The 23,075-nt window shown below is 44.2% G+C and overlaps 1 protein-coding gene across 1 annotated transcript; it reads left to right on the top strand.

The window, feature by feature from the left end:
* Positions 1 to 515: 515 nt before the first annotated feature.
* Positions 516 to 18,443, top strand: LOC106538378 (RING finger protein 39-like). The gene is made up of 4 exons (XM_087707785.1): positions 516 to 591; positions 10,076 to 10,174; positions 13,198 to 13,296; positions 17,858 to 18,443. The coding sequence occupies exons 1-4, from the start codon at positions 516 to 518 to the stop codon at positions 18,376 to 18,378; spliced, it is 795 nt and encodes a 264-aa protein (XP_087563911.1). The 3' UTR covers positions 18,379 to 18,443.
* Positions 18,444 to 23,075: the final 4,632 nt, after the last annotated feature.

Raw genomic sequence — 23,075 nt, 5'->3', positions numbered from 1 at the left:
ACTTTTTATTTCCACACACCTTCTGCAACAATCTAGTTGTGAGTCAATAAGGGCACTTCACCATATCCTGGGATGAGTCACTCTGTTGCATAGGAGGTGTGCCATTCACAACTCCTTCCGACTACTTTCCCAATCCAGACACCTGACGTCTTCCTCAAAAGTTGCAGTAAACACCTGTGACGTAACTAAGCCTACAGAAACAGATTGGGAAGTAAAGAGCAGAAATGGCTACCTCCATGTCTGAATCCAGCTAAAAACACCTCTCAGCTAACTACTATCCTATGGGAAACTTCAACCACCGATCCACTACTGATGATGGTAACTATGGAATAAGCTGGTCTCCTATCCCACTTGGGCAAAAAATTATTTACTAACTTGGAGGCTGGCTTTGTGAAACCAGTTACACAATTGTGTCAGACTGGCTGTTTGAAGAACCTCAACAAACTCTCACTTCCTCTTGAGAAGAGTACAAAACTTGCCACTGCCCCCCCCCCACAATCAAAAAGTTCTAAAGGATGGATGAAGATGGATATATGAGTATAGATCCAAGTAAGAGAGACCATCCCTTGCCAGCCATCAAAGGAAAGAAAGGTAATATCTTACAGCTACTTATTTTTCTTTATTTAACTCTGCCTATTGGAAATAAGGTTTTTTTAAAAAGAGAAGTTAAGAAAAGGGTGAAGGGGAATCTAGTCCCTATTGTTTTTTTTGGTGGGGGAAATTACATTTGTCAAATGTCATTTCTGTTTAACAGAGAACACTTTCCTTGATTATCTACATGTCCTTTGCTTTAAGTTCTTTCTGTATATCTAGCAATTATGAGAGGGATACAGAGAGAGACACACAGTGTGTGTCTCTGTGTGTGTGTGTTTTGTCTAGTGCTTAAGGCACTGGACTAGGAGCAAGAAAACAATGAATTCTAGTTCTGCCTTAGCCATACAAACCAGCTGGGGTTTTTTTTGGCCTGGTCACTTTCTCTCAGCCTAACTCACCACACAGAGTTGTTGCTGTGGGGAAAATAGGAGGAAAAGAGTAGTACATATGTTCATCACCTTGAGTTGTTTATAAATATAATAAAGGCAAGATATTAAATAAATGTATAAATTACATCCAGAAGCTAGAGACTAAAATAGGGAGGTTGGCTGGCTGGCTGGCAGGATAAACAGGATGAGCTTTTACAAATGGCAATAAATCTCATTTCGTACCATGGGACAAAATTCTGGAAAGATTAAAAAAACCCATTTTTAAAGTTTACAGAGTAACAGAATATCAGAGTTGGAATGGACCTTGGAGGTCTTCTAATCCACTTCCTGCTTAAGCAGAAGATCCTGTACAATGACAGACAAATAGCTGTTCAATCTCTGCCCGCAACTCCAGGAGGCAACCTGTTCCACTAATTAAATTGTTCTGACAGGAAATTTCTCCTTAATTCCAGGTTGGATCTCTCTTTGATAAGCTTCCATCCGTTAGTTGCCCTCAGGTGCTTTGGAGAATAGGTCAATTCCCTCTTCTCTAGACAGCCCCTCAGATGAGATGGAATGGAATGGAATGGAATGGAATGGAATGGAATGGAATGGAATGGAATGGAATGGAATGGAATGGAATGGAATAGAATAGAATAGAATAGAATAGAATAGAATAGAATAGAATAGAATAGAATAGAATAGAATAGAATAGAATAGAACCTTGAAGGTCTTCTAGTCCAGTGGTCTCCAACCTTGGCAACTTTAAGACTTGTGCATTTCAACTCCCAGAGTTCCTCAGCCAGCTGGCTGAGGAACTCTGGGAGTTGAAGTCCACAGGTCTTAAAGTTGCCAAGGTTGGAGACCACTGTTCTAGTCCAGCCCCCTGCTCAAGCAGAAGATCCTATACCATCTAAGACAAGTGACTGTCCAGTCCCTTCTTAAAAACCTCCAGTGTTGAAGTGCCCATGATTTCTGGAGGCAGGTTGTTGCACTGGTTAATTGTCCTCACTATTGGGAAGTTTCTCCTTAATTCCAGGTTGCTTCACTCCTTGATTACCTAGTTTCCATCAATTGTTTCTTGTTCTACCCTCTGGTGCTTTGGAGAATAATTTGACCCCATCTTCTTTGTGGCAGCCCCTCAAATACTGGAACACTGCTATCATGTCACCTCTAATTCTTTTTTTCTTTAGACTAGCCAGACCCAAAACCTGCAGCCGTTCTTCATAAGGTTTAGTCTCCAGGCCTTTGATCATCTTAGTTCCTCTTCTCTGAACTTTTTCCAAAGACTCAAGATCTTTTTCGTGGTATGGTGTCCAAAATTAGTTGCAGTATTCCAGGTGTGGTCTTCTTAGGGTTTTGTAAAGTGGCACTAATACTTTGTGTGATTTTGATTCTATGCGTCTGTTTATACAACCCAGGATCGTATTAGCTTTGGAAAACTACCCTGATGTCACCTAGTCCTTCTCTTTGTTAGATGAGACATACCCGATTCCTGCTACCCTTCTTCATCTGTTTTAGCCTCCAATCACCTTTGTTGCTCTGACTCTATCTAGAGTCACAACATCTTTTTTATACTGTGGTGTCCAAAAACTGGACCCAGTATTCTAGGTATGGTTTTACTAATGTAGTGGTACTAACCTTCATGTTACCTTGAGGCTATCACTCTGCTGATGCAGCCTAAGACTGCATTGACTTTTTTGGCAGCTGCAGCACACTGCTGGCTCATACTTAAGTGGTAGTCTGGTAGAACTTCAAGATCCCTCTCAAAGTTTGACAACTCGTCATACGAGTGGAACACTAATCCACTATTTTTATACTAGTGCATTACTAGTATGTATTGCTCAGGGGTGGGTTTCTCGCCCCGTTCCAACCGGTTTGGTTGGAATGGGGCCGGCGGCGTCCTCGTGCATGCGCGCGGTGCCCGCATGCGTACTAGCGTCTGTGCGATGCTCCAGCTGCTCCTGGAGGATCTCGCAGGCGGTGTATGCGTCCTGCACATGCGTGGAAGCGCAGAACTCGTCAAAACTGGGTAAGGAGCGTGGGCGGGTGGGTGAGCCCTTCGCCGTTCCCGGAAGTGATTTACTTCCGGGTTCGCCGACCAACCGGTTTGCAGGGACCGCCACGAACCGGTTGAAACCCACCCCTGGTATTGCTACTATGGTGGTATCATACTAGTGGAACTCGTATGACAATTTGTCATGCCAGTGGAAGTCTTTATAGAATGAATTTCCTATATTAAGTTTCCTTCTCTCTTTGGCACAGCACTGAATAATGTGTTAAGTTTCTTGTTTTGCAAAATGTGCTTCAGAGAAATCAAATAATCCCATTCTGAGCCAAGGTGGCGCAGTGGTTAAATGCAGCACTGCAGGCTACTGCTAGATCAGCAGGTCAGCGGTTCAAATCTCACCGGCTCAGGGTTGACTCAGCCTTCCATCCTTCCGAGGTGGGTAAAATGAGGACCCAGATTGTTGGGGGCAATATGCTGACTCTCTGTAAACCGCTTAGAGAGGCCTGAAAGGCCTATGAAGCGGTATATAAGTCTACTGCTATTGCTATTCTTGCCCAATCAAATTGTCTACAGTATTGTTTTCTTCCTTCTCTATCACCTAATAATCCAGTAATCTTAGACAGAAAGAAAATAAAATAAAATTGGAAGGAAAAGGAATACAGATTCACATCCATTTGACCAGTTGTCTTTCAAGATAAACTTGCTTTCTTCGAGATTATAATTTCATATATGTGGGAGGAAGAGAAGTTTGCAACAAGTTTAGTTTCCTTTTCTGGTCATCTCTGCTAAATAAAAATAGTAGATTGAAGGGAAGAATGCACATGAAGGCATATAACATATTTCTCCCACATTTTAAGTATTTAAAAGTCTAATTTGTCTTCCTCCACATGAGTGGAAAATGAAGTTACTCTATCCTGTGATGTATTTTTCTGGCACTGGCTGGAGAGAAGCTCTTAGTGGGAAATTTCAGCAGCCTCTGTTGCAATATTTGTGTGGCATCTACTTAGAGTGGTGTCAGTGTTCCAGATAGCATCCAAAATTAAATCAGAGTCCAAGGCAACATAATGCTCAAAGTTCCAACTTATTAAGAGAGCCATGCTGGCACATCTGGGGAAACTCGAATCTGAAACTTCTTCCATTTCTCCCACCCAACTTAAAGTTCATCACACGGTGCAATCTTCCACTCCCATGTTGGCAGTTCCACCCATCCAGTTCTGGTCAGGTGCAGAGGTGCAGAAACAAAGGATGACCTTGGCAATCTAGAAAGGAATTTTATTTTGGCTACATAGCATTCTACTCTGTACTATCTCCCCTCCCAATTCCCCACTATAGAAACCCACTGGAATGTAGCATGCCAAAGATCCAAAAGGAACATGGCTGCAGACCTGACAAGTGGTTTTCCTTTTTCCTGTAGAGCAGATGGTTCCAATCCACTAGACATGATTGATTACTAAGGATTTATGAGTGTTTAATCAATTACTGCAAAAATAAAATTGAGATGACTTTTTCCTAAGTACAAATAAATATAAATGCAAATACAATAGCAGAGTTGGAAGAGACCTTGGAGGTCTTATAGTCCAGCCCCCTGCCTAGGCAGGAAACCCTATACCATTTCAGACAAATGGCTATCCAACATATTCTTAAAGACCTCCAGTGTTGGGGCATTCACAACTTCTGGAGGCAAGTTGTTCCACTGATTAATTGTTCTACCTGTCAGGAAATTTCTCCTCAGTTCTAAGTTGCTTTTCTCCTTGATTAGTTTCCACCCATTGCTTCTTGTTCTGCCCTCAGGTGCCTTGAAGAATAGTTTGACTCTCTCTTCTTTGTAGCAACCCCTGAGATATTGGAAGACTGCTATCATGTCTCCCCTAGTCCTTCTTTCTATTAAACTAGACATACCCTGTTCCTGCAACCGTTCTTCATATGTTTTAGCCTCCAGTCCCCTAATCATCTTTGTTGCTCTTCGCTGCACTCTTTCTAGAGTCTCCCCATCTTTTCTACATCGTGGCAACCAAAACTGACTGCAGTATTCCAAGTGTGGCCTTACCAAGGCATTATAAAGTGGTATTAACACTTCACGTGATCTTGATTCGATCCCTCTGTTTATGCAGCCTAGAACTGTGTTGGCTTTTTTGGCCGCTGCTGCACACTGCTGGCTCATATTTGAATGGTTGTCCACTAGGACTCCAAGATCACTCTCACAGTTACTACTATTGAGCAAGGTACCACCAATACTGTACCTATGCATTTTGTTTTTCTTGTCTAAATGTAGAACCTTACTTTTTTCACCATTGAATTTCATTTTATTAAAGTAGTTTGATCAGGCTATGTTTAAAGAACTGAGCAAACAAAGCAACTTTAGAGAATACCTCATTTACATACCAAATACCTCTAACTTTAATAGTACATGCTCTTTTTATATATTTTTAACATTCAGTAAAATCTGCAAGTCTCATTTTCAGAATAATAGAATAATAGAGTTGGAAGGGACCTTGGAGGTCTTGTAGTCCAACAAATGAAGTTCAAACATATGAAGAACATTTGCAGGAACTGGGAATGGCTAGTCAAGAGAAAACAAGGACCAGGGGTGACATGAATGTATAGTATTCCAGTATTTCAGGGGTTGCCACAAAGAATGGGGAATCAACTTATTTTCCAAAGCACCAGAAAGCAAGACAAGAAGAAACTTGGAGAAACTTCCTAACAGTGAGAACAATTAACTAGTGGAATAGCTTGCCTTCAGAAGTTGTGGGTGTTTCAATACTGGTGGTTTTTTAAGAAGAGACTATATAGCCACTTGTCTGAAATGACATAGAATCTCCTGCTTGAGCTGAGGGTTGGACTAGAAAACTCCCATGATTCCTTCCAGCTCTATTTTGATAATAATAATTATTATTATTATAATTCCCTGCTCAAGCTGTAAACTCTACCATTTACGAAAAAGGTTGTCCAATCTCTTCTTTAAAACCTCCAGGGTTGGGACATGCACAACTTCTGGAAGCACTGGTTCATTGTTCTGTCAGGAAATTTCTCCTTAGATCTAAGTTCATTCTCTCCTTGATTAGTTTCCATCCATTAAATCCAGTGTCTGGATTGGTGGAAAGATTTTTGTCCTTGGTAGGGAGTCGAACCAGAGGAAGTCCAACTCCCCTTTCGACCCTGTAAATGATGCTGTGATTCTTTCTATGTATGGAAGGTCGATATCCTGTATTTTCCCCCTCCCTCCTTAATATTGTAATGGACTGCAGATTTTTATCTGAGGCACCCGCTGTCAGCCCTGTGACAAAGGGAGGAGAAACAAAGCTAGGGGAATCCACTAATTGCCTTCCTTTGCTGGTCTTTCCTTAGCACCTTAAGGATGGAACCATGCACCCATCTCATTCCTGGGACTCAGAAATATGGACAGCAAATTTTAGGCTAGCAGACTGCTTGAAGGAAAGGTGCATTGGAGGTTAACATTTGGCCATGCCCTAGAACACATCTCTCCTAGGAGAGATTCAAAGCGCACATACCTCATGGTAATGGTAATGGTAATGGTAAATGTATTTATAGGCCGCCCTTTTCCCTGAGGGGACTCCGGGCGGCTTACAACAGATAGGGCGGGAAGACACACAATGACATATATAAATAACATATAATTAAAATAAAAGCAACATTCATTCATCATTCGGGTGGGGGACAGACTATAACCTTTAACCCCAGGCCTGACGGGATAGCCAGATCTTAAGGGCTGTGCGGAAGGTCTGGAGGGTGGTGAAGGTACGAATCTCCACGGGGAGATCGTTCCAAAGGGTCGGAGCTACTACTGAAAAGGCTCTCCTCCGCGTAGTTGCCAGTCGGCACTGACTGGCAGATGGAACTCGGAGGAGGCCCAATCTGTGTGACCTAATAGGTCGCAGGGAGGTAATTGGCAGGAGGCGGTCTCTCAAGTACCCAGATCCACTACCATGGAGGTATAAATAATGCTGTGATTCTTTCTATGTATGGAAGGTCGATATCCTGTATTTTCCCCTTCCCTCCTTAATATTGTAATGGACTGCAGATTTTTATCTGAGGCACCCACTGTCAGCCCTGTGACAAAGGGAGGAGAAACAAAGCTGGGGGAATCCATTAATCGCCTTCCTTTGCTGGTCTTTCCTTAGCACCTTAAGGATGGAACCATCCACCCATCTCATTCCTGGGACTCAGAAATATGGACAGCAAATTTTAGGCTAGCAGACTGCTTGAAGGAAAGGTGCATTGCAAGTTAACATTTGGCCATGCCCTAGAACACATCTCTCGTGGGAGAGATTCAAAGTGCACACACCTCATCCCCTTAATTTTCTTTGAGAAGCTGCATCTGCCTACAATACCTCCTCTTTCTAGCACCAGCAATAGCGCTTAGACTTATATACCACTTTACAGTGCTTTACAGCCCTTTCTAAGTGGTTTACAGAGTCTGCCTATTGCTCCCAACAATATGGGTCCTTGTTTTACCCACTTCAGAAGGATGGAAGTCTGTGTCAACCTTGAGCCAGGTGAGATTTGAACTGCCAAATTGCAGGCAGCCGGCAGTCAACAGAAGTAGCTTGCAGTACTGCACCCTAACCACTGTGCCACTGTAGTTCTTGAGAACCTGAACTCAGGCCAAGAAGGTGCTAGCCATGAGTAAGGAAGCAAAACATCCCCCTCTCTGAAATCTTTGCATGCTCTGTAAAATTATCTTCCCAGACTCCAAGCGAAGATCACTCTTTCTGCCCCTGCTATCTAATTTTGTTACTCTCTTATCACTGGCACACATGTCACATAAAGCTTTTCCAAAATATGTGTAAACAGACAAGCTATTTAATGCTGAGTTGGGAAGCTTGGTTGCATTAAAAAAATAAGCTTCTCTAGATGAATGATGGCAGTGTTTTGTTATTGTTGTTGCCTTACTCATATCACACTTCTAGGTGCACATAACAGTGTCCACAACACCCCCGCCTGTTTTATTTTCCAACCGAAAGATCCCTTTAAGGTAGACTGGGCTGAGGGTGGGAGTATGATCAGCCCATAGCCACTTAGTAAATTCCTGTGGATGCAGTTGGATTCAACCTGTTCAAGAATTTTTATGTTACAATACCTAATTTATTTATAGCACATCAATAGAATAGAATAGAATAGAATAGAATAGAATAGAATAGAATAGAATAGTCCAAGTATGATTGGACACAGAAGGAATTTGTCTTTGGTGCATATGCTCTCAGTGTACATAAAGGCAAGACACATTCATCAAGAATCATAAGGTACAACACTTAATGAGAGTCATAGAGTACAATTAAGCAATCAGGGACAATCAATATCAATATAAATCGTAAGGATACAAGCAACAAAGTTACAGTCATGCAGTCATAAGTGGGAGGAGATGGGTGATAGGAACGATGAGAAGACTAATAGTAATATTGTAAGGCAGCATTAGTGAAGGGTATGACAGTGTTGAGGGAATTATTTGTTTACCAGAGTGATGGTGTTGGGGAAAAAACTGTTGTGTCTACTTAGCTTGGTGTGTAGTTCTCTATAGCGTTGTTTTGAGGGTAGGAGTTGAAACAATTTATCTTCAGGATGCGAGGGGTTTGTAAATATTTTCACGGCCCTCTTTTTGACTCATGCAGTGTACAGGTCCTAACATGGACTCGAAAAATATATTAACATTTCATCTAGACTAGTAAAACTTAATAAAATATAAATGTGATACCTTGGCTAACGGAACTCAATAGAAGGTGATACAATAAAGGAAATTGAACGTGTTAAATGTGGTTGGCAGGCATTTGGCAAGCTAAGCATAATTTTCAAGAAAAACCTTCCCCTATGCCTGAAGAGAAAAGTTTTGATCAGTGCATGCTACCTGTTCTAACATATGCCAGTGAAACATGGATACTAACCTCACAATTGATACAAAAGCTATGAGTGGCACAAAGAGCCAGGGAAAGATATATGCTTGACAATCACAAGACCAGATAGAAAGATAGAAAGACCTGCACATGGATTAGAGAAGAAACGAAAGTATACAATGCCTTCAAGAGAGTAAAAGAATGGAAATGGAAATGGGTTGGTTGTATAGCAAGACAAACTGATGACAGGTGGACCAAAGCAGTCATAGAATGGATCCCACCTGATAAAAAGCATCTAAGAAAGTGACCTAAAACAAGATGGAGTGATGACATCAGCAAGTTTTGCGGGCCCAATTGGCAAAAGAAAGCTGAGGGTCATATTGGTTGGAAACATGTGGAAGAGGCCTTCATCCTGCTGTGGATAGACAATGGCTAGGAGGAGGAGGAGGAGGAGGAGGAGGAGGAGGAGGAGGAGGAGGAGGAGGAGGAGGAGAAGAAGGAGGAGAAGAAGAAGAAGAAGAAGAAGAAGAAGAAGAAGAAGAAGAAGAAGAAGAAGAAGAAGAAGAAGAAGAAGAAGAAGAAATGTCAAAAGTATCTGTGTTTAAATACCAACGTCTAGGCCATTTAATCGTTGAAGCACAGTATCCTTTATATTTTTAAAAAATCAGATATTGGACCGGTATACAGCCTCAGCTTACAGCTGGTCATGTTGTGACCTACAGTTTGATGTGGGACCCTGCAGCCACACTGAGGTGAGGATACTGAACCTCATTTATACAGAGAGTCCCGGTAGACGCCATGTGAGGTGTGAATCCTATTCAGGATTGTCCGTAGCTGAGGGGATAGTTCAAAATGTGGCACCTTTTTTTGGTAGGATCCTTTATGTCTTCCTATGTCTGGATGTTCAGTCACCTATTTGGCTTTCCATTGGGAATTGAGAGCTGAGGTGGTGCAGTGGTTAGAGTGCAGTACTGCAGGCTACTTTAGCTGACTGCTAGTTCGGCAGTTCGGCAGTTCAAATCTCACTGGCTCAGGGTTGACTCAGCCTTCCATCCTTCCGAGGTGGGTAAAATGAGGACCCGGATTGTTGGGGGCAATATGCTGACTCTGTAAACCACTTAGAGAGGGCTGAAAGTCCTGTGAAGCAGTATATAAGTACAACTGCTATTGCTATTGCTATTGATGCTTAAGTTACAATGCTTGATGTAAATTAAGGAATGGATGAACTTCACAATTACCTTCCAACCTCACAGATCATTCGATGAATCCTCTCCTGTGGAAAATTTTGTTCGGCATTTCGGCTGTAGGAAATGTGATCCTGGGTGTGCTTTTGATTGTTTTCATTCTTCCAGGTAAGAAATGTTCTGTTTTCTTCCTTCAACCTGTCATCATTCTCCCCTGCTACCATAGAGTTGTGGTGGCACAGTGGTTAGAATGCAGTATGGCAGGCTGACTCTGCTCACTGCCATAAGTTTGATCCTGACTGGCTCAGCTTTCCATTCTTCCGAGGTGGGTGAAAGGAGGACCCAGATTATTGGGGGCAATACGCTGATTCTGTAAACCGCTTAGAGAGAGTTGTAAAAGCACTGTGAAGCGGTATATATGTCTAACTGCTATTGTTATAAGTACACCTCATCTGCTAAGCAGGAGTGATACAGATAAACAGTGATGGTTTAAAATTACATCTACTACTCAGCAAATATTTTTACTGTCACATTTGTCACAGGAGCACAATTTGCCATCAGTACAGGTAGTCCTTGACTTATGACCAGTTGCTTGGTGATCATTCATAGTTACGACAGACTTTCCCGGAGCGATTTATGACCCAATTTTGAAGTTCGGACAGCCCCTCCCCCAAAGTCATGTGATCGGATTTGGGGCACTTGGCAACTGGCCCACCTTTATGGCTTTTTGCAGCATCCCGTGGTCAGGTGACCACCATTTAAGATGTTATTGGCAGTGGCACAGTAGTTAGAGTGCAGTACTGCAGGCTACTTTTGCTGATTACCAGCTGCCAGCAGTTTGGGAGTTCGAATCTTACCAGGCTCAAGGTTGACTCAGCTTTCCATCCTTCTGAGCTGGGTAAAATGAGAACCCAGATTGTTGGGGGCAATAGACTGCAATAGCAATAGCAATAGTTAGACTTATATACCGCTTCATAGGGCTTTCAGCCCTCTCTAAGCGGTTTACAGAGTCAGCATATTGCCCCCAACAACAATCTGGGTCCTCATTTTACCCACCTCGGAAGGATGGAAGGCTGAGTCAACCTTGAGCCTAGTGGGATTTGAACAGCCAAACTGCTGAACTGCAGTCAGCTGAAGTAGCCTGCAGTACTGCATTTAACTACTGCGCCACCTCGGCTCCTGACTCTGTAAACCGCTTAGAGAGGGCTGTAAAGCACTGTGAAGCGGTATATAAGTCTAAGTACTTTTGCTATTTACTTCCAGTTTCCAGCAAAAAAATGTCCATTGGCTTCATGGTCTCAGCACACACACAAAAAATCATGAAACCGGACATAGTCATCTGGTGACCTCATTGACCTATCACCAAAATTTGGGCTCAATTGCAGTTATAAGTTGATGACTATCTGTATGTTCCCCATTGTATGTTCCAAGATATCCTGTATGGTCGGAAAATATGCCGAGAGCATTTTTGTGTTTTTCCCATCCCATTTGCTGAAATGCCAACTGCATATATCTGAATAGACTCTCAATATGCAGTCCATCAGTCCGAACGAGAAAATATATATTATGCTGCATACATCACTTGTAATGGTGAAATTGTAGAGGCTGTAAGCACTTAGACTTATATACCGCTTCACAGTACTCTACAACCCTCTCTAAGCGGTTTACAGAATCAGCCTATTGCCCCCCCCAACAATGTGGGTCCTTTTACCCACCTCAGAAGGCTGGAAGGCTGAGACAACCTTGAGCCAGTCAGGATCGAATCCTTAAAGCTTGTCAGCAGAATTTGCCTCCAAGACTGTGCCAGAATGGCTCCTTCAAGATGCACTTATAGCAATAGCAATAGCAATAGCAGTAGACTTATATACCGCTTCATAGGCCTTTCAGGCCTCTCTAAGCGGTTTACAGAGAGTCAGCATATTGCCCCCAACAATCTGGGTTCTCATTTTACCCACCTCGTAAGGATGGAAGGCTGAGTCAACCCTGAGCCGGTGAGATTTGAACCGCTGACCTGCTGATCTAGCAGTAGCCTGCAGTGCTGCTTTTAACCACTGCGCCACTTGAAAAGATAGGCCAGATCTGTTTACAAGAAGAGGAAAAACATGGCTTAGGTCCAAAATAAGAAGGCAGACACCTCCCTAATTCACATGTATATAGATCATACCACATATTTGAGAGGATTTATATGAGATAATACGAGATTGGGCTTGTCACTGCTAGCTTCCAGAGATTCCCTCAAGATCTGGTTATGCCAGCAGCCCTGGGGGGCGGGGGGCACCCAGGGGACAGGTGAATTAGTGAGGTGCCTCCATAATTTTTTATATCTCCTTGCCTATTATTCTTTGTCTTGGTTTGGTTTTTCTACTGTTTAATGTATTTATTCACTGGAATGAGCAGCCCCCGGAGCTTCGTATAATCCCCGACCTCCGGTCCTTCCGACGCGCCCTAAAAAGTTGGCTTTTCCAGCAAGCCAGCCTGGCCTGAACAAAACAAAATAAATTATTGATTATTGTTAATTTTAATCAAAAAATTTTTTAAAAATGTTATTGTTAATCTTAATTGGGTTTGGTTTTTTTTTGGATATTCTATCTATTTTTTTAAAAACTTTTGTAATACGTGTTTTTTGCCCTAAGTCCTTGGGAGAAGGGCGGCATATAAATCCAATAAACCAAACCAAACCAAACCAAACCAAACCAAACCAAACCAAACCAAACCAAACCAAACCAAACCAAACCAAACCAAACCAAACCAAACCAAACCAAACCAAACCAAACCAAACCAAACCAAACCAAACCAAACCAAACCAAACCACCACTGTGGGGGTCCCTGTTGCTTTCTAAGCTTGACTGTTTTCTTGCAGATGTTTCATTACCCAACTAAGTAGCATAATCAGTGCTAGAAAGAAGTGGGGTTTGCATTCTGTTTATGTACAAGTGGCTTGCCCTGTCAGTGTTGGTGGGAGTGTAATTAACTGTTATTGATAGTTATTAATAAATGATTATTATTAATTATTAATGTAATAATTAATTTTTAATAGTTAACTGGTAACCTACAAAATTCCAATGTTTTCTATTTAGTGGAGGCCTTTGTTTTGTGAACCAGGATAAATGATCACAAAGGTATTTATTTTGTGATCCAGAATAAATGATCTCGGATGGCAAACAGGCTCTAAAGTTGATTTATTGCTTAAGCTTCACAGAATGACAGCTTACCCAATGATCCCTCGAAGCCAATCTCCAGTTGCGTAAAGAATTGTATTCCTTGCCGATCGGCTAAGGACAGCAAGACAGGTAAGGCCTGCCTTTTCCAGCATACAGTAAAATGGGATTCTTTTCGATATGCAGTACAAAAGCTCATATACAGGAAGTCCTTGACTTACGACCACAATGGAGCGCAGAATTTCTGTTCTTAAGTGAGACATTTGTTAAGTGAGGGTGTTAAGTGAATCTGGCTTCCCTATTGACTTTGCTTGTCAGAAGGTCACAAAAGGTTATCACATGACCTCTTGTGGGGAAGGACTACTGGTAGTCCTCGACTTACAACAGTTCATTTAGTGACCATTCAAAGTTACAACGGCACTGAAAAAAGTGACTTTGGATCATTGTTCACCCTTACAACTGTTGCAGCATTCCCATGGTCACATGATCTCTCTCTCTCTCTCTCTCTCTCTCTCACACACACACACACACACATACACACACACACACACCAGGACAAGCAAGAAGGATCCCGGTTTGAGATTTCCACTCTCTCTCTCTGTCTTCCAGGGTGTCTGTAGGGCCTAGTTTTTTGGATGAATTTTTGGTAGCTGAAAAGGTAGCCATACAGGTAGTCCTAGATTTATGACCTCAATTGAGCTCAACATTTCTGTTGCTGAGCGAGACAGTTGTTAAATGAATTTTGCCCCATTTTATGGCCTTCCTTGCCATGATTGTTAAGAGAATCACTGTAGTTGTTAAGTTAGAAGTGGGGGTCAAATTATTCTCCAAAGCACCAGAAAGCAGGACAAGAAACAATGGTTGGAAACTAATCAAAGAGAGAAGCAACCTGGAATTAAGGAGAAACTTCCTAACAGTGAGGACAATTAACTAGTGGAACAACTTTGCCTTCAGAAGTTGTGGGTTCTCCATCACTGGAGGTTTTTAAGAAGAGACTGGACAGTCACTTATCTGAAATAGTATAGGTTATCCTGGTTTAGAAGACCTCCAAGGTCCTATTCTATTTTATTCTATACTATTCCATTTCATTTTCTGTTCTGTTCGGTTCCGTTCTGTTCCGTTCCCTTCCATTCCATTCCAGTAACATGGTTGTTAAGTGAATCTGGCTTCCCCATTGACTTTGCTTGTCAATGGAACGGGACCCTGCAACCGTCATAAATATGAACCAGTTGTCAAGCATCCTAATTTTGCTCACATGGCCATGGGAATGCTGCATTGGTCTTAAGTGTGAAAAACAGTTATATGTCACTTTTTTCAGTGCCGTTGTAACTTCAAACAGTCACTATGCAAATGATTGAAAGGCAAGGACTATAGTACTTCTTCCACATGGTTACTGAATGTGGGGATTTCCTCTTCTGAGAAGAAGGCTGGGAAGGCCCAAGAAGATTCTGGGTCAGTAATTCAGACACACAGAAGTTTATTTTAATAAATACAGTTAAGAGCAGAAGTGAAAAAGAGTGCTAAACATCAAGTTTATGAGGCATATCTTTATACTGATTAATATTTATTAATCTGAGCAAATCAAGAAAGGGAGAGTGGGAACAAAATTGAAATGACAATCAAGTCTGCAATACAAGGAAAGAATCTCTTAAAGCCAAATGTCTCAGGAATTAGCATTTAAGATATGTATGTATGTATGTACAGTGACGTGCGGTGAGGCTTATGGCTGGTGAGGCACTGACACAGGGGTTTCAATTTTTTTTAGACTTGTGGACTTCAACTCCCAGGCATGCTCAGTTCCGATTTAAAACAACAGCATTTGTTTTTCTCCTTTGCGAAAAAGTTTTCCTTCATTCTTTTTCTTCTCCCTCCCCCTCCTTCCTCCCTCTCTCCCTCCCACCCCCCTCTCTCAAACAGACACACGCACACAGAGAAGTTAGATCCCTCTCTCACTCACTCTCAAACAAACACAAACACAAACACAGAATTGGATTGGATATATTTTCCAATAGCTTGAAAACAGCTCCTCTGCCATACCCCGCCCCGCCGATTCCCATGCTGCCTTCCGATCCGAGCCTTTGATTGCAGGTGGAGCCCCGTTGCCTTTTCAAACTGGGCTTATATACTTTTATCCAGGTGTGTGTGTGTGTTTGTGTGTGTGTGTGTGTGTGTTTGAAAAGGCAACGTGGCTCTGCATGCAATCAAACTTTTTGAATTCCTCCCCCTCCCTCCGACCCACACATGTACCTTTTACACCTGTTTCAGAGAGGATTTCAACTCTGCTCTTGCCTGCCATCAGCTAATTGTTGCCAGTGCCTCTAAAAAGCCTCTAAAAAACGCTCTCTACAGGAGGTAGGAGAACAACGTGCCTCATCTACGTCAGGAATTTTTCGGCTTTTAACCCTTGCTTAGCTCTGCTCGAGTGATCATAAAATCAGACTAGATGAGGCACCTCGTTCTCCTGCTGCCTCCCGTAGAGAACACTTTTTTAGAGGCTTTTTAAAACAGTTAAGCACTAAGCAGAGTCATCCATGCTGATTCTGGCAGCAACTAGCTCAGCCTGATCTCAGCTCTTGCCTTTTTCCTTTTACATTTTTTTTCTTTTCATGATGACAGTGGTGAGGCTCTGCCTCCCCTGCCTCCCCAGATTGCACGTCCCTGTGTATGTATGTATGTATGTATGTATGTATGTATGTATGTATGTATGTATGTATGTATCATATTTTTCGGACTATAAGATGAACCAGTGTATAAGACTCACCAAGATTTTGAAGAGGTAAGTAAAAAAAAGTATTTGTCCCTCCTAGCCCCCAGGAGCACTCTGCAGGCTTCAGCAGAGCTGGCGGAAGGCAAAAATGCCCCCGTTTTTGTGAAAAATGGGTGGAAAATGAGCTGGTTTTTTTTTTTTTTGCAAAAACAGGGCCCTTTTCACCTTCCCCCAGCCCTGCTGAAGCCTGCAGAGTGCTTCTTGGGGGCTAGAGGAAGACTAAAATGCCTCAGTTTTGCAAAAAATGGCCCGTTTTCCAACCACCTTTCGCAAAAATGGGATGCGGGACAGGATGCCAAAAAATGGCTGTACTTGATGTATAAGACACAACAACATTTCCATGCTCTTTTTTTGGGGGGGGGGAGAGGTGTGTCTTATAGTCCAAAAAATACGGTATATATGTGTGTTTATACATACCAGAGGTGGGTTCCTACCAGTTCGCACCTATTCGGTAGAACCGGTTCGTCAAATCTACCGAACCGGTTAGAAGAGGTTCCACCAGTGGACCCGGAAAGCAGGCCACACCTACAGAAGAGGTTCCAAATTTTTTATGAAACCCACCACTGACACACACACACACACACACACACACACACACACACACACACACACACACAGAGTGAGTGAGAGAGAGAGAGAGAGAGAGAGAGAGAGACAGACAGACAGACAGACTGACACAGAGAGAGAAAGAGAAAGAGAAAGAGAAAGGAAGAAAGAAATAAAGAAAGAAAAAAGAAAGAAAAAGAGTGAGAGAGAGATGAAAGAAAAAAAGAAAAAAGGGACAGAGAGACAAAGGAAGGAGAGAGAGAGAGAGAGAGAGAGAGAGAGAGAGAGAGAGAGAGAGAGAGAGAGAGAGAGAGAGAAAACACATGGCTGCCAAGCCACTCCTACCAGGTCAAATGACCGGCAAGCCACTCCCACAAAGAAGGCCACACTCACAGAGTAGGTTCCCAAAAAATTTGAAACCCACCACTGATACATACATACATACATACATACATACATACATACATACACACACACACACACACACACACACACATACACACACACACAGACACACACACAGGGAGAGACAGACAGACAGACACCCACACTGTAAATTTTGCAGAGTGGACATGATTTTTAGATATTATATGCAAGTGATAATGAATATACCTGGGATGGTGAACCTATGGCCCACGTGCCAGAGGGCCCACCCTCTCTGTAGGCACTTGCACTGTCACCAGCTGCTCTTCGGGTTTCCAGCGTGCATGTCTTCTCAGGCCAGTTGGTCTTCGTGAGCACCGAATAACCTGCTACCTGGTGTTCGGGTTTCTGGTACTCCAGCATGCATGGACATTTCAATTTGGGACGAAAAGGTTCCCCCTCACTGGTATATATCAATTACATAAATTATGTGACTTCATAACATGCAAAAAAAAATGCCTCCACTGTGTTAAAAGGTGTATTGCTGGGGAGCAGAAAATAAAATAAATTTTAGTTTATGGAGCAAAAAAACAAGCATCATTTGAAATTTTATTGAAGTTTTATTGATGTAATTGTCTATAATTTCTTGGCTAAATTTTACCTTGCTCTCAGGGCTTTCAGTTAGAAAGCCTTCATCTAATAATGAGCTATGAATTTCTTTTCTCCTAAACCAACTTGCTTTACTTGAGGATTAGCTGCCAGTTTTCCCAGGGATTAAATAAATTAATTTCATGTATCCCACACCCTTTCCCTTACTGGAATAGGCCGCTGTTGTTTTTGTTGCTGTTGTTGAGAAAGATGGAACCAGATTGTGAGCAAACCTCTTGGTTTTTTAGAAGATACAATTTCAGCATAACTTGGCCACCAGTTGCCATATTTTTATTAATTAAATAAACCAGGTGGCATGAAAAAGGTGGTAACTCCTTCTCCCCCACAACTTTTCTTTCTTCCACACAGCAAATCTGACTCTGGATCCGAACACAGCTCATCCCGAGCTCTACGTCTCCTCTGATTTGAAAAGCGTGAGATGGAAAGCCATGAAACAGCCTGTGGCCAGCAGTCCTCTGAGATATGACTTGATGACCAGTGTCATAGCCCACCAGGCCTTCAATTCTGGGAAGATGTGCTGGGAGGTAGAGGTGATAGAAGGAGAGGAGTGGTGGGCGGTGGGAATTGTTAGGGAATCTTCAAACAGAAACGCGAAGATTCTTTTCGATTCTAGTGGGGGCTACTGGGGAATTCAGCGAATTAATGGACGGTATGAGGCAATCACCCATCCCAGGCAAAATTTGACATTGTGCCATCCTCCGAAGAGGATCCGAGTTTCTCTGGACTACCCACAAGGCCTCTTAGCATTTTTTGATGGTGACACGAATGCCGAAATTTTTGCTTTTCCGAAAGAAAATTTTAAAGGAGAGAAAGTCCACCCATGGTTCTTGATCCAAAAGTGGAATGGACAGCTTATCCTTCACCCATGATATAGTGGAGCAATGGGGTCATCACGCTGGAAGAACTTCAAACCATCTGAGGCTTCAGCTCTCCGCCACTCTTTCTGTTTTCCCTTTCTCCACCCCATTTCTCTTTCCTTCTCCTCCAATTTCTTTTGTCCTTCTTCTCCTTCTATTGCAGGGGTATCAAACTCAATTTCATTGAGGTCCGCATCAGGGCTGTGGTTGACCTCGGGGGGGCGGGGGGGGGCTGATAGGGGGGGCATGCCTGACTGGGTGGGCGTGGCCAGCTTGACGCCATGCCCCAAACTGTTAGCATGTTCCTCTTTGCATTGGGTAGATTAGGCCGAAGTGATGCAGAGCAGCCCCTTACATTTTCCAGGACGGTCCCATGCACCGGATCCAACCACATCGTGGGCCAGATTTGGCCCACGGGCCTTGCGTTTGATCCCCCCTGTTCTGTTGCCATCCCAGATGCCATCCATAACCACGAAGATCTCTTCTAGATCAACAATTTCCTAAACGGCAATAATTAGCTATGAAAAAGAACTGGAGGCATAAATCACGTTTTAATCTTTCTCCTGAATTGAAGGATTGTGCCGAATACTTATTTGTGAGGGACTCTTGGTGGTTTCTGAGATAGATTGCCCTCTTGTGTTCCAGGCAGCATCCAACCAGCCATGCCTGCCTCCCCCCTGAAGCAGCCCACGTGGATCCCGGGCAGCGCAGCTTTGGGGCCTTTCCTGGGGGCGGTGTTGTTAAGACGCCGGGTAGCACGGAGGCAGGCAGGCAAGCAGGTGAGGGACGCAGGCTCCTCCTACTCGTGCCAGCCTCTTTTTTCAGGCAGCATCCATCCATCCATCCATGCCTGTCCTCCCCCTGCGTCAGCCCACATGGATCCCGGGCAGCGCAGCTTCAGGGCCTTTCCTGCTTCTCCTTGCAGCACTGATCTCCTTGGCTTTTGAAATCCAGCACTCTTGGATTTTAAGAGTGCTCAGACTTGACAGCTGGAGAAGCACTGCTGGATTTCAAATGCCAAGCACCTCAGTGCTACAAGGAGAAGAAGTGCCACTTGTCCATCGGCAAGGGGCCTGGGAGGAGAGTATTCATCCGGCATTCAGAGGCAAGCGGGAAGCTCTGGGAAGCATTGGGAAGTGGCACGCACAAGGGATCTGCTTCCCGGACAGCACGGGAAGTGGTGAGAAACCACATGAGCGAAGGAAAGTCCACACACAGCTGAGTGCGTTTGGCGGCAGGAGGGGCACAGCACGATGGGGCTATTTTGTTCCTCCTTACGTTGCGCCGGCCACTCCGTTGTCCATTTCGCCATTGCAGCCCATGGCATGGAGCTTTCCCCACCCATAACATTTTTTCCAGAGAGTCAAGGCTGCTTTTTCCTGCAGCTGCTATGAGGTGACTGGGAGGCATCTTCAGTTTTGGATGGTGCCTTGATTGGACCATGTGATGGACATGTGGGTGCTGGGCGGGGACATGAACTTTCTTTTGGGTGGGGAAAGTCCGGAAACTCTCAGACTCGGGTTTCCCCAGATGTGCCAATATGACATCTCTAGTAAAAAGTAACTTTGAGGAAATCCAAGCCTTGGAGTTTTCTTTCATTGCGGCTGTTTACTTGGAACCCTGACAATGTGAGCCATTAGGCTATAGCAAAATTTAGCTATAAAATTTCCTTTATTTGTTTTTCCATGTTGCATCAAGTTCTTATGTTGTTGTGAAAATAAAATAATTTTATTCTTATCCTAAGAATTCAGGCAGTATTTATTAAGAGGTTCTTTTTGAGGGAGGGGGATTAATTAAAAGCCTGTCTCAAATCAAGATATAACAAATTGCTCCTAGAAATTTACTATTCTAACAGCAAAAGTGATGTGGGTTTTAGTTGTCTCCTTATTTGTCTTCCAAGTTTCCACCAGTCAGTCCCTGACAGGACAATGGATGATTCTGGAAGGTTCTCTGGTTCAGATTGTCATCATTTCTCCAGGCTTTAAGGCAGTGGTGGGTTCCGGATCCCGTTGCAACTGGTACGGTTCAACGGTGCCGGACATCCACCACATGAATGCACACGGCGAGCACATGTGTACTTACCACCTGCGACGCCTCCGTGATGCCTCCATGACCCCTCCACAACGCCTCCACGATGTCTCCATGACACTCCAGCTGCTTGGCGGAGCATTGCACAGGTGCCATATGCTCCGTGCGCATGCGTGGAAGCCCCAAAAACCTCAAATACCAGTAAGGAGCGCGGGCGGGCAGGTGAGCCCTCTGGAGCACTGTACTGGAATGGTACCTGGTGCTCCCGGCAGGCACCAGTATGCCCGTACACTGCTTTAAGGGAAAGTCTTTACTGGTTCCTGAGAGAAATAAATACACAACCACTATTCTGAAGCCAACAGAACTGTAGCTAGGTTTGACATATGGATGCCATTTTCAAAGAGGTCCAACCTAAGTGGCAGCCCTTCACAGCAGGCCAGTTGAAGACACAGGCAAAGCAGAGATTCCAGGATGCTCTTCTCTGTAGAAAGGTAGAATAAGATAATTTTATTTATTTTTGTTTATTATATGTATCTCACCTTTATTATTTTTACAAATAACCCAAGGTGGAGAACATACCCCACATTCCTTCCTCCTCCTCCTCCTCCTCCTATTTTCCTCACAAAAACAATGCTTAGAGGTGGGTTGAGAGAGAGTGACTAGTCTAAAATCAACCTATTTATTATAAGAAGAACACAGAGCACCTTAGATGGATTTTTGAGATTAAGTCACCAGGCCAAAAAGTTATCAGACTGTGAATTTTAATCCTACCTTTTTGCCTTTCATGGCTAAGGTAGGATTAGAACATACAGTCTCTTGATGTTTAGCCTAGTACCTTAATTAATTAATTAAAAGTCCATCTAAGGTGCTCTGTAATCCCCTTATACTAAACCTGGAGGGGTTCGTGGAATCAAAATGCAGGATCCAAAGGTCGTAATCAAGGCTCACTGCTGTATTTACTGTCAACACTGGAGAAATTCCCTCAAGAAAATGCAGAGGAAAGGATGCTGTCAGGCTTGTCTCAGCTTGGATGTTTAGGAAAGAAAGACCCTTGAATCCACTTGTAGCAAAAGGTAATCTTTTACTAAAGTCAAGTGGTTACAGCACAAGATAAGCTGGATCTGAGTATTCCCGCACAAACTCTGCCTTTTCCCCTTCTCCAGGGCCCTCCCATCTTGACTAGTTTTAAGAGTCCAATGATATTAGGAGTTTTGGTAACAGCTATAAGGTTTGATGCCTCTTTGGTGGAGTTTCACATTCCATTCTCATGTTCATGTTGTTGGATCAGCCAGCCTGTTCCAGACTGGCACCTCTGGTTTCTGTTATCCTGTCATCCTTCCCTATATCCCCATTCTCCCCCTCCCTGCATTTTATGGCAGGATGCCAGCAAAGCAGGGGTGGGTTGCTCCCAGTTTGCACCGGTACGCCAGAAGGGGTTCATCAAATTTACCTTACTTTTTAGAAGCCCTTCATCTGGTAGGACCAGAATGCTCCCTCCCACCTGGCCACCCTTGCTCGCTCCCCCCACCCACCCGCTCGCTGCTCGCTCACTTGCCCCACCCATCCACACCATGCTTGCCCTGCCCACCCACTTCCTTTGCCCGCACAGCCAAGGCTCCGAGGCTGCAGGCGGCTGGGGAGGTGGGGGGAATGCTGCCTGTCTGCCTGCCCCCTCCAGAAGAAACCGGGTGGGCCCTGGGAGGATCATCAGCCCATGTGCCACTGCCATGTGCCCACTCTGGGGGCGCAGCACCTGCCGGGACATGGCTGCAGTGGGCAACAGGACACGAAGGAGAGGCTGTGCAGTAGAGCGTTCTGAGGTCAGTGAGTTGCCAAGGAGGTTACATGGGACTGGAGGCGGCAGGGAGGTGGGACGTCAAGGCCACCCTGGGTGCCTGCATCGGGATACAGTAGCTGCTGGGCGGCTGCTCCTTTGTGCCCCATTGCCAGCAGCAGTTGGCTTTCTCCTGCCAATCCTTCCTCTCTGGGAGTCCGGGTGGGCCCTGGGTCGGTCAGCAGCCCGTGCGCCACCGCCATATGATGCTCTGGGGTGCAGCCAGGAAGAATCACTAGGAGAATGCCAACTGCAGCTGGGAGTGTCCCCAGGCCAGGGTGGTGGTGGGGAGATTGCGCGGGGCTGGACTGAAGGCAGTAGGAAGACGTAGGGAAGTAGGGGTCAAGGCTACACCACCATACTGGCAAAAACAAAAATATCCCATCATCCTGGAACTGCACCGGGAGGTAAGGGAAGCAGGTCCTGGGAGAGACCTTCTGCCCCTCTCCAGAGAGCCCATGCCAAAAGAGAGGAGACAGGCTGATTTGAATGCAGGCGAGCGGGCAGTTTAGTGGCCCGCCTTCTTTGCTAGGTCAGGCGGGTGGAGAAAGGAGGCATGCGATAGCCAAAGGTGAAGGTCCTCCCCTTCGCCCTTGGTGGTGTGGGTGCTTTATGACATGCTCCCTTTCTTTCTCCGCCTGCCCGAATGAGCAAAGGAGGCCCCGTCTGGCCCCAAACCACTCGCTCGCCCACATTCAAACCAGCCCACCCCTTTATCTTTCGGCATGGGGTCTCTGGAGAGGGAGGGAAGGTTCTTTCCAAAAAACGGCTTCTTTCCTTCCCTCCTCCCACTGCAAAACAGACATTTCATAGTGGCAGATGAAGCACAATCCTAGGAAGTCAGTTC

This window comes from Thamnophis sirtalis, unplaced genomic scaffold (genome assembly GCF_051295495.1).
Source record: "Thamnophis sirtalis isolate CommonGarterSnake01/CBP01778 unplaced genomic scaffold, rThaSir2_p1.2 scaffold_3, whole genome shotgun sequence".
In the NCBI taxonomy this organism is placed as follows: Eukaryota; Metazoa; Chordata; class Lepidosauria; order Squamata; family Natricidae; genus Thamnophis; species Thamnophis sirtalis.
This window is presented reverse-complemented; position numbering and strand designations above follow the sequence as displayed.

Coding starts and splice junctions, on each gene's coding strand:
- LOC106538378 (XM_087707785.1), top strand. CDS start 516: ATGGATGAAGATGGATATATGAGTATAGATCCAAGTAAGAGAGACCAT. Junction 592..10,075: donor AGCCATCAAAGGAAAGAAAG/GTAATATCTTAC, acceptor CCAACCTCACAG/ATCATTCGATGAATCCTCTC. Junction 13,297..17,857: donor GGCTAAGGACAGCAAGACAG/GTAAGGCCTGCC, acceptor TCTTCCACACAG/CAAATCTGACTCTGGATCCG.